The 15,406-nt window shown below is 39.8% G+C and overlaps 3 protein-coding genes across 3 annotated transcripts in view; 1 reads left to right on the top strand and 2 right to left on the bottom strand.

Moving 5' to 3' along the window:
- Positions 1-1,217: 1,217 nt before the first annotated feature.
- On the top strand, positions 1,218-3,976 carry cks2 (CDC28 protein kinase regulatory subunit 2). Its single transcript, XM_022213911.2, has 3 exons — positions 1,218-1,420; positions 1,860-1,987; positions 3,439-3,976. The coding sequence occupies exons 1-3, from the start codon at positions 1,362-1,364 to the stop codon at positions 3,480-3,482; spliced, it is 231 nt and encodes a 76-aa protein (XP_022069603.1). The 5' UTR covers positions 1,218-1,361; the 3' UTR covers positions 3,483-3,976.
- Positions 3,977-4,009: 33 nt separating this feature from the next.
- odf3l2b (outer dense fiber of sperm tails 3-like 2b) lies at positions 4,010-7,091 on the bottom strand. The gene is made up of 4 exons (XM_051947680.1): positions 7,043-7,091; positions 6,524-6,634; positions 5,145-5,284; positions 4,010-4,520 (listed from the first exon to the last, which is right to left on the bottom strand). The coding sequence occupies exons 1-4, from the start codon at positions 7,089-7,091 to the stop codon at positions 4,038-4,040; spliced, it is 783 nt and encodes a 260-aa protein (XP_051803640.1). The 3' UTR covers positions 4,010-4,037.
- A 2,428-nt stretch (positions 7,092-9,519) lies between these two features.
- Positions 9,520-15,406, bottom strand: part of cpamd8 (C3 and PZP like alpha-2-macroglobulin domain containing 8) — a 46,650-nt gene continuing 40,763 nt past the window's right edge. The window contains exons 42-44 of the mRNA XM_051947459.1: positions 14,438-14,509; positions 11,939-12,140; positions 9,520-10,575 (exon numbers count right to left, since the gene is read on the bottom strand). Of these exons, the coding sequence (XP_051803419.1) occupies position 10,575; positions 11,939-12,140; positions 14,438-14,509 (275 nt within the window). The 3' untranslated portion in view covers positions 9,520-10,574. The remainder of the gene's footprint in view (positions 10,576-11,938; positions 12,141-14,437; positions 14,510-15,406) is intronic.

Raw genomic sequence — 15,406 nt, 5'->3', positions numbered from 1 at the left:
TTGTCATTTCAGAGCTTTTCTCAGATGATACTGGCCTTACTTATCCTTAGCACTGAAATCATTACACTCGTCTGAGGAAACTGAAACGAGGTTGTAATACAATGTATGTTGATGTAATATTATGTTAGAACAAAACAAGCTTCTGTGTTGTTGTTGTTTTTATATTATACATATTTAAACTTTTTTCTACTGTGAACCTGAGAGTCACAGAAGATTATCCACTGATTTGTACAAACATTACAAATATTTTTTATACTATAGCAGATTGGTTAGGTCTTGTTAATGTAGGCTAAGCATCCCTGGTGACTGCTGATTTTAGATTATTGTAAGGAATTTAAACATCTCTAATAATAAAGATATAGCAAAATTTTGTCCACATTTTCTAAATCAGTTAGTCAAAATTAACCCTCAAAAATAAAAACATTCCAAACATGTCAACTATCATTTATGTTGCAGTTAAAGTTCAAGCAACATTTAAAAAAAGATAATTAAGTTGCGTTTATGTATAAGTAACATGTTTGTATTAATCAAAATAATTCATTGAGAGAAGATTTTCAGTAGAGCTTCTTTTCCAGGCTTGTAGGAGAAGAGGCCAGTTCGTAGGATTTTACATCTCACATTTTTTCTTTTCATCTAAGTACACTTCTTGTGTACATACATTATTGATACTGAAAAAAAATATACATTTAAGACAAAAAATATAATTGAATTCATGGGGGAATCTTACCTGTGGTATACCCTAAGCAAGAAAAACAAAACAACAACAAAACAACAACATAGTTTTAGTTTTAAAAAATGTAGAATTTTGTGTACCTTTAGCACGTATTTCTGAATACACTCGTGTCAAACTACAGCTCCCAGAAGTCAAGAGTACGTAGACGTTACGTAACAGAGATAATGCTGAATTGAAGCGCTCTCACTCAGTCTTTATTTTCACTTTCAACAAAACTCAAAACTGTTTCAAACACATCCTCTAACCTCAGATCAAACCCTTGCGACTTATTTAACTAAATGGAACAAATCTACAAGATAAATTCGGAAGATCTTTTTCAAAGAATATGCATCAGGATATTCATCCACTGTATGATTGCAAATTCTCCTCCTTCATTAAGGTGTTTTGTTTTTAACTGCCGAGTGGCGATGCTTATCGTCATTATAATAGACGAGCTTGTTTGTTCCGCGTGCCGTTGCGTTGACCAATCAGGGGGCTGCGGGTAACCGTTGGGGTTTGAATTTTCCCTAGAAAACAGCGGCAGATGACAGCAGCCTGTTGCGCTGGAACATATCGCAGACTAACTTACTTCACCTCATCTGAAAACAGCTTTCTGGATTTCAACTTCGAACGCTATCGTTGACGAAAAATGTCGAAGAAACAGATTTTCTACTCTGACAAGTACAACGACGAGGAGTTCGAGTACAGGTAGAGACGTTTGTAAACGTTTTCAAAAGTCCGTTATTTCGTTTTCGGTTGCTCGCTAACGTCAAACTATGCTAACTTTTCTAGCATGGTGTTAACGTTTTCCTCATATGGGTAACTTTGTTTTATTAACAGCGTAGTTATATGCTGTTAATAAATTTAGTAGCAGACAGTTGTGGGTGTGTACTTGGGTATTTACGTTTCCTCGGTGCTGAAACCGAGCAACCCCTCGCTCAGCTAGCTATGCTAACTATTATGCTAACACTAACACTACTGTTAGCAACGGTTGTGCTTGAACTTTGCGGCTAATTTTCTTCAGTTGGAATGTAAAAAAACACTTAACATTGCATTAACTGGTACTATTAGCTGCTCATGCCTGGCCGAGTATATTCAAGGAGCAGCAGTGGGTCATTCGTCATGTTTGTGTTTTACCTTCCCGCAGACATGTTGTGCTTCCGAAGCAGCTGTCTAAACTGGTGCCCACCTCCCACCTGATGACAGAAGAAGAGTGGAGAGGACTCGGTGTGCAGCAGAGCCAGGGCTGGATTCACTACATGATCCACAAACCAGGTCAGTACCAACGGATCAGAAGAGAGGATTCACCCTGTACCATGCCTAATATGATATAAATATGTTTCCACTCTTCTGAGTTAGTGAAATCAAATTAATATCGTCAATGCCGTAGTATTTTTGGGAACAAAATTCTTTCACTTCCTTTTTGCTGCAACGTACGAGAGAAACCGTGTCTAGGGGAATACAGTAGGGAAATTTTGTTCTAAAAACAGTTTACCATGAAAGACCCCCCCCCCCGAAGCCTTTATCTTCAGCTCAGCTCAGTGTTACATTTTGGACAGAATAAGAACTGTGTATTTTGGTGGCCATCTTGTACGCTGTAGTCTACATTGAAAGGAGAAGCATCATGCCAGTTTTGTATTAAGATAGACATGAAACTACATTTGTGAACAAATGTTTACATACACTTGTAAAGCCCATGTTTATCATGGCAGTCTTGAGTTTTCAGTGACTCCTATAAGTCAGAATGATGGAGTTACTGAAATACATGCGGCTTTGTTAGAAAAAAATCAATCATGAATTTTGGTTCTTTCATAAATTGATCAGAGGTCTTCTGGAAATATCTGCTGGATCAAAAATATCTATCCATCTATTATCTATACACTGCTCAATCCTCATTAGGGTCACGGGGGCGCTGGAGTCTATCCCAGCTGATTTAGGCTGAACACCAGTGTCAGTGTCCACAGTCAGGTGTGGTTTACATCACCATGGGTTGAGAGGCTGCACTGCAAGAAGGAAGCCCTTCCTGTAGACGTAGGACCTTAATGCTTTACACAAGGTAAATGGAAAAATTTATAAGTAGGATTACCTCCATGTTCTTCAAGAAAGAAAGAAGATTGGGCCTTTCATGCAATTCAGTGTCCCAACAACACAATGACCTAAAACACGCATCAGAAGTGCTAAAGAAATGGCTACATCAGTCTAGAATTTATGTTTTTGACTGACCTCCTCAAAGTCCTGACTTAAACTCTTCTGAGAATCTGAACACTGTGATTAATGAAAAAGTTTGTGTCAGAAAGACAACAAATTTATATTAACTTCACCAATTCTGTCAAGAGGCAGTTTAAAGATACAACCAGAAGCTCGTGGACGGACGTGTCTGGTTCAAGTGAAAATTGCCAGTACATTAAATTTTGTCCTATTTCCTAGAAGACCTGTAAGAAATCTATGAAAGAACCAAAAAGAATGTTTTATTTTTAATTTTTTGTAACAAAAATGGAGTTTTAAAGATTCTGTCATAGAAAATTCAGAGTCATGAGTCATTGGGGGAAAAAAACAGTGCTGCCATGATATACATGGTCTTTCCAAGTGTATATAATGCGTCATTAATATGTGATGAAACTTGGGCATGGAAGGGCCTCAGCTGTGTGCTTGTCGATATACTTTATGGTGTAACCACTTACTGTAGATGATGCTGACAGATTCCTCTTTCTTGCTTTACTCCCCAGAGCCACACATACTGCTTTTCAGAAGGCCTCTTCCGAAGGATTGAATGGGAACCAGCTGTAAAATACCTACTATCTTCGTTGCTGTTTTCTGCTTTCTTTTGACCATCTCTCCTTCATTCATCTCAACGTGTGTTCTAACGTATTGTGTAGAAAACCCATAGGTGTATACATATAGTGTGTGTTTTGTTTTTTCACATTCCCTCAATTTTTTAGAGGTAATGAGAAACGACCGTGAATGATAACCTTTTGACGGTATGGGGAAAGTCTGCCTGTCAACTGTACATTTTTAGCACATTTTTAAAAAATATCTTTTCATGTTATTTTGTTTAAACTTTATTTACCGAGCTGTTGTACGAGCATTGGGTTTTATTTATTTAGCCCATGACTTTCTGTGTTTGTACATTTTCTGTTCTTTAAGCTTATGTTTGTACGACATGCATATGTTATTTCTAGATATTATAAATTTTGTCACTCAGTTATGATTGATTCTTCAAGTTCTTTGTTACTCAAAGAACAAAATAAAATATGTGTATTCATATATGTTTGACCATTGGATTTTTTTCCTCACACATTACGAATAATATTATTTTGTCATTTTCTCAGTCGGAAACAATGACAACTAGTGGGGTGACAAATTCAGAGTGTCTGATTCCCAGGGAGTAGGCTGGTGCTCGGGCCTTGTGGACTGTGACTCTCTCTGGATTGTAAGTTCCTGGACCTGGCTTCTTGGTGCTGTCTCTGGGTAAGTTGTGACGCCCCAACATTGAAAACGCCGGCTGTTTGGTCAGATAAACACTCGGGTCCGTACTGTTGTAGCCACAGGGCCCGGGGGTCTTGGCTAAATCCACAGACGGTCCCCCTGTGCTGAAACTACCTGACATGGTGTAGCTTGCGCTGGCTGGTTTGTTTGGGATTTGAGAGCCCATTAGGGGAGGCAGAGAGTACTTGTTGGGAGCAGGAACTGCATCGGTGCTGCGGTAGTGTGTTCGAGCTCCCATTGTGTAGGACGGGGGTCTACGCTGCAGGTTGCACGGGGGAGCTTTCTCAGGACTGTAAGCTCCAGGTCCAGGTGTGTGGAACAGCTCTTCTGTTGAAAACAGTTGAGGAGTAAACCATCACATTAGCACCATATGTTAGAGTAGGCAGCTGAGTTCAGTTGCAACGGCTGACACTGGATCTCAAGACGTGTCAAAAGCAAATGTTTTTCTCTAACTGTAGCTCATTCTTAACCCTTGTGTAGTCCTGCAGGTCAAAACTGCCCCGTTTTAATGTTTGAAAATGTGGAAAAAAATCTGTATTTTCACAGTGAAACTTCTGATGTCCACATTTCCAATATTTTTGGGACATTTTTGAACAATTGAATAGATATTTTTTGGAAGATTTTTACCCATTTTTTGAAGATATTTACAAGAATTTTCTTGCCAAATTTGGGAGATTTTTAAAAAATAAAACTTTTAAGGGAAATTTTTAAGGAATTATTGGAATTTTCTTCCTGAACATTTTGTAAAATTTCAGAAATTTGGAGATTTTTAATTTTTTTTGCTGAATTTGTGGATTTCATTCAGACAAGGAAACAATATTTTTTGGTGCCCAAAAATGAGGAGGAGGGTTAACAGAGCTAACAGATTAAGATGTAATTCAGAAGGTAGTGTAGCAACATATATTAATATGTGGGGGGAAAAAACTACTTTGAAAGAAATGCTTGCTTGTAACAAAGAAAAAAAAAACTCACTCTGTGCTTTCATTCTGCCCAGCATTGAATATGCAGGCGTGCCGTCCTTTCCATAGCGAGTAATCTTTGCATCGACATGATATCGAGGCCCGGGACTGGAATCAACACAGTACACTGAACAGAAAGATTCATGATTAATTTAATATCTTCTCTGTGAATTTGGTTTGATCATGAAATTGTCCTGAAAAGCCTGGCTAAAATAAAAGTGATGAAGAAAATATGAGAGCTGGGTCAGTATCTAATTGCAGGACTTTTTGTATCATAGTTGACATTTTTTCCTGTTTTGAGGCCTAAAATTAACATGGCTGCCTATGACCAAACACCACATGGCATTTTTACTGAAAGATTCGTCTAAATATTATATATACAACTGAGTAAAATGGAAATGAAAAGTTATTAATAAAGATATTGTAGCAAACCTGTTGGCATGCGATAAATCCGCACTTGACACACTATTTTGTACTAAATAACTCACAAAGCCTTGGAGTCTTGTCAGTCTTTTCTACAGGAGGAAATGACATGTGGAGCAGGTCATGTGATCTGGAATTAACACAGTTCCTTGCGAGGTGTTTTTGTGATGGGTTGACAATGGGTAACTTAGTTGAAAATTGTTTAATTTGCTATTTGCCATATAATATTTGATATATTGCCAAAAAATAAATATGTCATGATTATTTCAACTTGATAAAAAGAAAACAAAACAATTTCCGAATCAGCTCATTTTATTATTGTTTAGCTAATTAGAAGGTGGTTGTTATTAAACTCGGACGGTTATTTAGTTGAAATTTTAATGATATCCAGTCATTTTTTATTAATAAGTGATTGTTTCTATATTAAATAATTATGGAATTTGTAAAGACATGATTATAATGAACATAAAAATTGTTATTTTATTACTTTTAATAAGAGTGTATACAAGATTTATCGCATGGACTCCAAGTCTCTCAATTACATATTGACCTAACTACAGGATTCTAAGGTGTTGTCTCCCCCTAGTGGTTCTATTATGACACTACATCACACTAATCTAAACGGACAGAATTGGCTGTTTTGATGCATTTTAGATTTATGATACATTTATTCAGAGATAGATGTAGCATTACAGTATGCAAAAAAAAAAGTGTAATGTGTGTGATGGTACTGCCTTTAGCGATGATTAGATTTATGTCTTTAAAACCAAATTCTGAGCAAAGCAAAAAGTCCTTCATCCATCCATCCATCCTCTATACACCGCTTTATCCTCACTGGGGTCGCGGGGGGTGCTGGAGCCTATCCCAGCTGACTAATAACTAAAATACCCAAATGTGGCTAATACTAATCAGAATTAAGAGCAATAGAAAAGGCCAAACTCACTATTATCACTCATCCTCCCGTGGAAGGAGTAGGCAGGGCTGGTTGCCTTTGTGAAGTCGTGGCCAACAAATCCAGTAGTGGGAGGAAGCCCATAGCGCCCAGGTCCTGGCCCTAAAGACAGGAGAAAATATCACAAAACTGGAGGGCCTACATGTTTGTTTGCAACCGCACAAATGCATTCAAATTAAATGAATCAACACTTTCTCTTCAAATCATTCCTCTTGTAATTTATGAAAGCAGGTTGGGTTTCACTGCAGCTTTGTGTGAGTAGATTGTGTTATCATTCAGTAATAAATTTAGAGTGTTAAAGTGTAAAGTAGTTGAGCTAAACTTCAAATTTAGTCCACTTTAGATCCTCTGATATCTTGTTTTGCCGGTAGCTGTTAGCCTAAATGAGAGCATCAGAGCTCAGTCAGACAAACAGCTACTGAGCACTACAGGCAACGGCACACAAACACAAAAACACAACCTGGGGAAAAAGCATTACATCAGCATGCAAGTGTTCAGCGGCATGTGCACAAGTGGGAGCATTTTTCACAGAGCGGAGCGAGTCCTGGCAGGTCTGCATGCCGAGCAAACCTCCACTCTGCTCCAGTCAGTGTTGGGAAATATTAACTGACCCAAAGTGACCAACTGGAGCAAAGTTATGAGATCATTGTGTTTAATTCTTTGCTTGTAGCATCAGTTAAACCACTGACAGACTTACCTTTCTCTCTTCCTGCAATTGCTGGGTACTTTTTCTCCATCTGAGTCTTTGTAGAAGTGGTGGATACCTCAGAAATCCCACAGTTTTAGCAGCACTTTAGACATATTCAAAGATACATTCAGATTGGCAAGATGCTGACAAAAGACTGGCAGTTATAAAATCATGAAGAAAAGATACACTTTTTGCCTCTTACCACAGATAATTACACTTTCCAGCTAGAAGTAATGCAGGCTGCATACTTGGAAATCATTTGCTCCTTAATCCATGTCAATCTTGGTGGACTTTCCTCAGATATCACAGTGTTTCCTCTGGATCCACATCCTGGCTGACAGTGGAAACCCAGAACCCCCCGTCTGATCCAGAATCAATCCCTAATTTCCTCTGAAACAAGCGGGAAACCTGAGCCCTATTATAGATATCAAAGTGTCAACAGCAGCGCAGGCTCAGCTCTGGATGGGGTTTTATCTGTCTGCCCCCGTTTTGTCCGGCTGCTCCATCTGCGGCGGCTCGGACAGGTGAATAGTCGCCCAGCCTCTTGGGAAGATGTAAAGGTGCACTCAGCTGCTGCTCACAAACAATGTCATCACTCCTAATTCACTCTCATGTAATGCTAGCTCCCCCCTGCAAAAACCATGAAACCAAGATCCCCCTCTCTCTGCCTCCTTTCTCTTTTCACTCTTTCTGCTCATCACAGTGTGGAGACGCTATATCACTCTTCAGCCATGCATGCAGTTGCCACGGAGACTGCTGCCAGGTCCCCTGCATCGCCGGCCTATCATCACAACAGCAGCAAAGTTTTCCACTCAGACTGGACGTCTGAACTGCAGTTTTACCGCACACTGCAGTAGCCTTTCTCCATCGTTTATTTCTGTACATTTATGCAAGTAGGAATGCAGACAATCATATTTTCTCTCAGAATGTGCACAACATTGCATAGAAATTCACACATGCATCTCCAACAGATGCAGGGCAGCACACCTGGAGCAGATACAGACCAACTCGTAAACTCCTGAAATACACTTCTGGAAATTGAATTTGCAGCCCTCTGCTTTATCATCTTTAACGTGAGGTCAGACAGATGCAGTTACACCTTCACCCTCTTTGATCTCCTCTAATCCCGGTGATGATTTGCTCGTGGGATTTGAAGGACTCGTTTAAAGGGCCAAACCGGAGGCCGCAGTAACCGAGAGGATTGACAAGGGACACATGCAGTAACCAAACATTAAACTTTAACAGGCTCCAACTCTCTCCCGGCGGCTGCTGCGGTAACACGAATCTGTCGTCTGCAGCAACACAAACACATTCACTATACATCCAAACGTAGAGACTTGGCAGTTAAATGCAAGCTAATAGATGCAGACTAAAATGCATTCAGTCTCTAACAGCAGCCTGCCGGGGGTCAGAAGGTCAGCTATCAAAGCTGAAGGCCTCTGGAGCAGCCGGGTTATGATACAGTTCACCGCTGACAGGAAATGATCTCCAGACTTAACTAGCCTTTCAAAAGCAATGAAGCAACACAGCGTTCATGAGCAAGACAAATGTTCTGTGCTGCATCTGCAGAGGTTGCACTGTGGTTGTTTCAGATTATTAGTGTTGCTGCAGCATCTCAGAGTTCATTCATTTGTTATTTTGAACCCAAAACGAAGTTCTGTGAAAATACCTTGGCTGCATTTGAGAATTTCATGTATTTTCAGATCTAGGAACGCTTGTATTTTCACCATTAATAAACATCTTAGCGAGAAGCCATGTTTACGGGTTCAATATCTCCAGAAATGTAACTATTAAAGCCATTAAATTTAGTGAGGACACAGTCAAAATTGTTTCTAGCAGGCATGAATAGCTTCAGCAAAGGCCAAAATTTTAATTATTGACCCTTGAAAATGGAAAGAAGTGCAAAAGTTTCAAACAATGGCAGGGTTGAGACTCCTAAAAAGTTCCTGCAAGCGTTCATATATGGATGGAAAACAAGGGTGGTCTAATGATGTTTTTTTCCAAGGCTGTATGTGCAAAGTTACAAGTTGTTACCATATGATGCTAATTTTGCCTTACTGGATGTTATCATACATATACTGGAAATTACTACAGTCTTCACCAAATTGCATCACTCTAGAAGTTGTATTTCTGAGATATTATATCTATAAATATGGCCTCCTAGCTAAAAAACTGACACACATATCTTCTCTACAGTAACACAAAGGATAATAACACCAACAACAAACAGGAAGATGGTGCTTTTCTCTGCTCATTAGCCTCAGCATCAACGCTACAGGTGAAAAAAAAAATCAAAATCCTGGATTGTATATAAATTTTATTCTCATTTGTTTAAAAAAAATCACAATATTTGATATGAATCGGGGTTACAGTTAATCCAATTTGTTACATTTACAGGAATTCAAAACTTCATTCTTTATTTTTAGCTTGATTGCTTCACGAATCAAAGTTTTTTTTAACAAAAAACAAAATAGCTTATGAACTGTACAATCAAATCTCAAGGTAGGTAACGGTGAGAGCAGACGACGTCGGGGTCTCGGTGGAATGGTACAGAAACGTTTGAGTCGAATGGAGGATTTTCTGGAACTGTAAAGTTCACGGTTTGAGTCGTCGGTCCCCTTCTGCCTCCTTATGTTTCCTGTCAACCTCTACTCTGCTGTCTAATAAAGACAAAAAGCCAAAATAATCTCAAAAATGGAAAACATTTCAGCTTATGTTTCTGTAAAGCATATGGTTTGCATATGTCTTCTTTTGTTCCAGCAGGATACCAGTACAGGAATTTCACCAAACATTTCAATGATTGTGTTAAAGCTTGCTATGATAGAAAAAAAAATCCTTGGCTATCTCAGAGAACCACAAGGCCAATAAAAGTCAACAGTATGGGTGGGCGATGACTTAAAAAACAGAAATGATATGACCTCTAGCTACAAATAAATACCACAGATAGAAAATATAACAAAATATTCTGCTTAACGTCGGGTGTAATTACAAACATAAATACTTGATTATTTCTTCTAGTGATTATAAAGCCAGTACAGTGAATAACAAAGACGTTATGGTGCCTATTTGGTGACTAGGAGTCTAGAGGAATAAAAAATAAAAGCCTGGAGAATACCAGCTTAATAACAATCACACGCATCCAAACACAGAAAGGCATCCACACCGGCTCCATTCAAAGCAAATCTAATAACACAAGCGCACACAGAGTCACACACACTCACTCTCCAGACCCCACCACCTTCTCCGTTCAGGCCGAGCAAGTCCCAAGTCTCTCTTCTTCTGTTTCCATTCACTAGCATATTCACAAATAATGTACAATTTTGGAGGAGGGTATGGCTTCATACTGGGAGCGTTTCTGTGGACGACAAGAAAACAAACACTTTGGTGAAAAAATAATCAGTTAAAACTTCTACAAAACTGTTTTCAAAGTCACTGTTTCACTTGATCATGTGACCCGTTGTTGATGCCTCATGCTTTGGGACGTAACCTGAATGTGATTTAACGCTTGCGATTTACCTTGGAGTCATTATTTGCAAACATCTTTTTTTTTTTTGTTTAGTGTCCTATTGTGTATATCTGCATTCAGAAAACAACAAGTTATACTTCAGCTTATTTAATCACTCCGCCAAGGAACGCGGCAGAGTTATGTGACGATCGGCATACGTTTGTCTGTCTGTCTCTCTGTTTGTCTGTCGGCAACATTACTCAAAAACTGACTCGTGGATTTGGATGAAAGTTTCAGGGAAAGTGAGAAATGACACAAGGACCAACTGATTAGATTTTGGCAGTGATGTGGCTTACAGTCTGGCTCCCCGGATTTGTTAAAGATTTCTGTATCATTGTGAAACAGTGGCACAGCATCACTGTAACCATGACAACAAGTGAACACTACATCAGCTACCCATGAGTCCCATCAATTCCTGCCGTCAATGACATATTTAGGTCATGCGATTCGGTAGATAACGCACACATGCATAACACATGTTGGAAATGAGTGCTTTTCTTGTTTAATTAGTTTTGTGCTAATTTACTCATTTTTGTGACTACCATACTTCTCTGATTGAAAACACTGCATACACCAATTTGCAATTTTTTTTCAGCATTTGCTACATTTTCAATCGAAATGCATCACTTTGATCATATTTTTGTTAGATTCTTGGGGTGATGAGTTAAACTGGTTGATATGTCTAGTTTTTAAATGTGATTTTAAGAGGGAATGAACAGATTTATTACAAAGGAGAATAGACTTTTACAGAGTTACAGAGATCAATAGAAGCCTTAAAAAAAATCAAACTAAGACTGAAAGTCAACTCATTACTGACCTGTCTGATTACTGGATCCGATATTCAGTATTTTTCTCATCATTTATACTACCCTTATGGATATTTATAACTGATTTGCACCAAAATACTTTAAAATTGCACTATTTTACCTCTGCTCTGATGCAGCCTCCTCTCTGCGGTTACACAACACAAATAATAGCCTCAGCACCAAATAATAAATGTAGAAAACTTCTCCTTAAATTTATGTAAAACAAAAAAAAGAAAGCTATTTCAGTGAAGTCTTGCACTGGAGTTTTTGTTATTTGTGTTCTGTGCTCTTTTAAAATTAGACAGCAAGATTTTACTGCAAATTTATAACAGCTATTGGTCTCCTTGATCACTAAAATCTGTATCAGTATGAGCCACAAACATAAACATCAGTGAAGCAGCTCGTACCATCGCTCAGGGGTGTTTTTTGTGTCCAGTGTGGGCAGCTGGGTATCTACTGGTAGCAGCACTTTTTGCGCTGCACCTCCTCCACCTTGAGGAACGTCAAACTGGTCCCCTCCGTCTGCATCAGCGAGGAAAGGGTCCGAATCTGGGTCGTATTCATAGGAGTAGTAGGACACCTCGGCCATGGAGCCCTGCTCTTCTTCACCTGCGAAAAGCGACACAATAAACCAAACAAAACAACAGATGATGAAGAGATACTTGATTTAGCAGCTGAAGAGTAAAGAGCCAGACACTTGGAGTTGCTCAGTTGAGTTTTTGACCACAAATAGTGTCACATATGTGGGAAAACTAATACACATTCCTGCAATTAGATTTATATGCATCTAGTCATCTACAGGTGGCGGTAACGTGCAAAGAAACAGTAATGCACCAACAAGGGAAGGAAACAGAACATGAATGTAAACACTGCAGGTTTCAGATGTGAAAAAACATTGTGCAAATGTTTCACAAGACAGAAAATGCATTATATGTTCTAGGATGCAGACAATGAATCAAATGCAGCATAACTTTAGTTTGTTGACATGACAACTCAACAGGGCACCTTTAATATCCTGCTGGGGTTCTTTTTAGCTGCAGTACCACATCGCAGACAGTAGGGGTCCCACCCTGCTTAACATGTTACACTCATATAACATGCTACTTTAAAATCACTCTTTTTTTTAGTGTCTATCTTTACTAAAAGTTCACCTGACTATAAGGCACCAAGAATCCAATTTTGCTTCTTTTTATTTTTCATGCACACAGTGGACAAGTTGATGTTCAAACACAAACATGCAAAGAATGTGTGAATGTAAAACGTGAAAATTGCAGTAAGAAAAAGCAGCTCCAAAGAAATTTAAAAAAAATAAAAAATCCAGCTCACATGCAGCCTGCACGTCTGTGTGTGCATTTTACTGTATGTTGTCCTCTGGTATGAGTTCACTAATCAGGCAAGTCTGCACAGGGAAGCTAATTCCAGAGCTTCAGCTTCCTCCAGTGGAAACTGTCAGTTCCTTGGCACAACTCACCTTCACCTATTACACTCTCGGTGCACTTAGTGGGCATGTCGTCAATATTCTAATGGTTTACAATGACAGTGTTTTTACAGCACTTATTCAATCTAATCATCGCGGGTTATCGAGTTGTAGGGGTGTGTGTGTGTGTGTGTGTGTGTGTGTGTGTGTGTGTGTGTGTGTGGGTATGTATTTGCCTGTGTGAGCATGCGATAAGTGTATGTGTGCATATGTGTGTGTGTGTGTGTGTGTGTGTGTGTGTGTGGGTATGTATTTGCCTGTGTGAGCATGCAATAAGTGTATGTGTGCATATATAGGTAGAAGTGTGTGTGTGTGTGTGTGTGTGTGTGTGTGTGTGTGTGTGTGTGTGTGTGTGGGTATGTATTTGCCTGTGTGAGCATGCAATAAGTGTATGTGTGCATATATAGGTAGAAGTGTGTGTGTGTGTGTGTGTGTGTGTGTGTGTGTGTGTGTGTGTGTGTGTGTGTGTGTGTGTGTGTAAGTGCATAACAGCATTCCTGTGGTGAGTGTGAAGCGTTAGCTTTTGTACTAAGGAGACCTTTGACTGAGAGCAGCTTTGTGAGCTGCAGCTACCGGGAGGAAACAAGTCAGTGCAGGCTGTGCCACATCACACACACACCTGTACACAACTCAGACCTTCACACAGGCTGACTTTAATTTATCACACACAACAGCTCACATATTACATGTAGAGTTTGCACACTTTTGCAGCTTTTGCTGTGCCTTATTAATGTTTTCTTTGCCACATGTAACCCGGCTACATCCTCCCTCCACACGCAGCTAAAACCTCCCATCAGGAATTCTCTCTGGCCGCCTCTCTGGAAGCTGATCTGAGCTGCACGGCAGAGCGACAATCAAGCCTGTTGTGTGAAACCCATCCACCTATTTATCACGCCGATTGCAGACGTGACATGGTGGCAGGGGAATGCGCTCTGCACACACTCACCCCACCTACGGATCTACTTTCTTCTTCTTCTCATCCCTTCCCCTTTTCAACCCGGCTCTATTTTCTCTTTCTTCTTTCATCTTGTCTCCCGCTCATCCCTCATTCTTCTCTGTACACCCCCTCCACACCTCCCATCACCACCTTTTCATATCATTGCCACCACAAAAACACAAAAAAAGTGCATTTCATATGTTAAATTGCATACTATCCATTTATATATGTTTGCACAAAATCAGGCAGCCATATGTGTATTAAGTCATGACTCTATATTTACATTTAATGGCAACAGGAGTAGATAAGATATCAATGTAAGAGAATATAGAGTATATAATACGTGCACATTCAAGACAAAAGTTACAAGAAGAAGTGAGAAGAACAAAATGTATAGGTGAGTCCGTCTGGCAGGTAGATAAGGGAAATTTGCAAGGAATATGTTGAGTAATGTATAGTATAAGTGGGAAAAGGTGTGGTAGGGGAGGTTACCTGTGTGTACAGGCACTGAGGGCTGCTCAGTTTCCTGGCTCACTATTGGCTGCCTGTCCTCCGTGGTCTCCACTGCAAATACAAACACAGATTATTCACATTTACGTGGCTGCCTCAGCACCTAAAAGCAACTAGTAATGAATCCAACAGCATTTCGGAGTTGCATAATCTAAATACTGCCCAGAAGCATTATCCAGCCCACTGAGCAACACTTCTTGGCAAAACAACTATGTACACTCGGTCTCAGCGGAGGCCCGCATCAAAATCTATCAATTCCAAAAATAGCAGCGGCCAAACCGCGGGCAGGATGCCATGTGTGGAAACAAATCCTATCTTTTTCCCTTTTCAAAATGGGGAAATGGTGGCCCGAATCTCAACCCCCTACGCAACCAAACACAAACAAACAAGGTCAAAGAGCTCGAAACAAAAATACAACCCCTTTGATAATCTACAGCATGAACCACTTGGCACAAATCGAGGTCTTTTCCCACCAAAGTTTTGTCTCTGCCTTTTCCCCAATCGGCTCCTGCAACATGAAGGCTCCTTTGTTGTTGGGCTGTGCGTCGGAAAGGAATGTGACAAGGATTTCAAAGGCTGGACAAAAGCACTCTGTCATTTAGAGAGAGCCCTGTAATACAGCGGAGAGTGAGAGAGGATGGAGGGTGTGTGTGTGTGTGTGTGTGTGTGTGTGTGTGTGTGTACGATGGGCAGTTCTCCACAGAAAGCTCATCCAATAATCAGCTCAACACCTGAACAGCTGTTTCCTAAAGCTCACTTCAGCGCAGACGCACACACAGAAGCACCCAGTTACACACTCGTATGAAGTTACAACAAAACCAACCGACTGTATACAATAAAACACATAGATACACATTTTCTGGGATGCATTGTCTGCAATTTAGAGGCCATTTCTTTCTTCAATAAATTAAACACGAGATATTGGGTTGAATTTCCACATTTCTGACACTG

Source organism: Acanthochromis polyacanthus, chromosome 4 (genome assembly GCF_021347895.1).
Source record: "Acanthochromis polyacanthus isolate Apoly-LR-REF ecotype Palm Island chromosome 4, KAUST_Apoly_ChrSc, whole genome shotgun sequence".
In the NCBI taxonomy this organism is placed as follows: Eukaryota; Metazoa; Chordata; class Actinopteri; family Pomacentridae; genus Acanthochromis; species Acanthochromis polyacanthus.
The sequence above is the reverse complement of the archived record's forward strand: the minus strand, read 5'-3'. Positions and strand labels throughout refer to the sequence as shown.

What these genes read in the sequence shown, in the direction of transcription:
- cks2 (XM_022213911.2), top strand. Translation starts at nt 1,362, where the DNA reads ATGTCGAAGAAACAGATTTTCTACTCTGACAAGTACAACGACGAGGAG. An exon ending in GACGAGGAGTTCGAGTACAG is followed by an intron (nt 1,421 to 1,859) that starts GTAGAGACGTTT and finishes ACCTTCCCGCAG; the next exon opens with ACATGTTGTGCTTCCGAAGC. An exon ending in CTACATGATCCACAAACCAG is followed by an intron (nt 1,988 to 3,438) that starts GTCAGTACCAAC and finishes TTTACTCCCCAG; the next exon opens with AGCCACACATACTGCTTTTC.
- odf3l2b (XM_051947680.1), bottom strand. Translation starts at nt 7,091, where the DNA reads ATGCAGACCTGCCAGGACTCGCTCCGCTCTGTGAAAAATGCTCCCACT. An exon ending in TGTGAAAAATGCTCCCACTT is followed by an intron (nt 6,635 to 7,042) that starts GTGCACATGCCG and finishes TCCTGTCTTTAG; the next exon opens with GGCCAGGACCTGGGCGCTAT. An exon ending in TTTTTTTTTCTTTGTTACAA is followed by an intron (nt 4,521 to 5,144) that starts GCAAGCATTTCT and finishes TCAACAGAAGAG; the next exon opens with CTGTTCCACACACCTGGACC.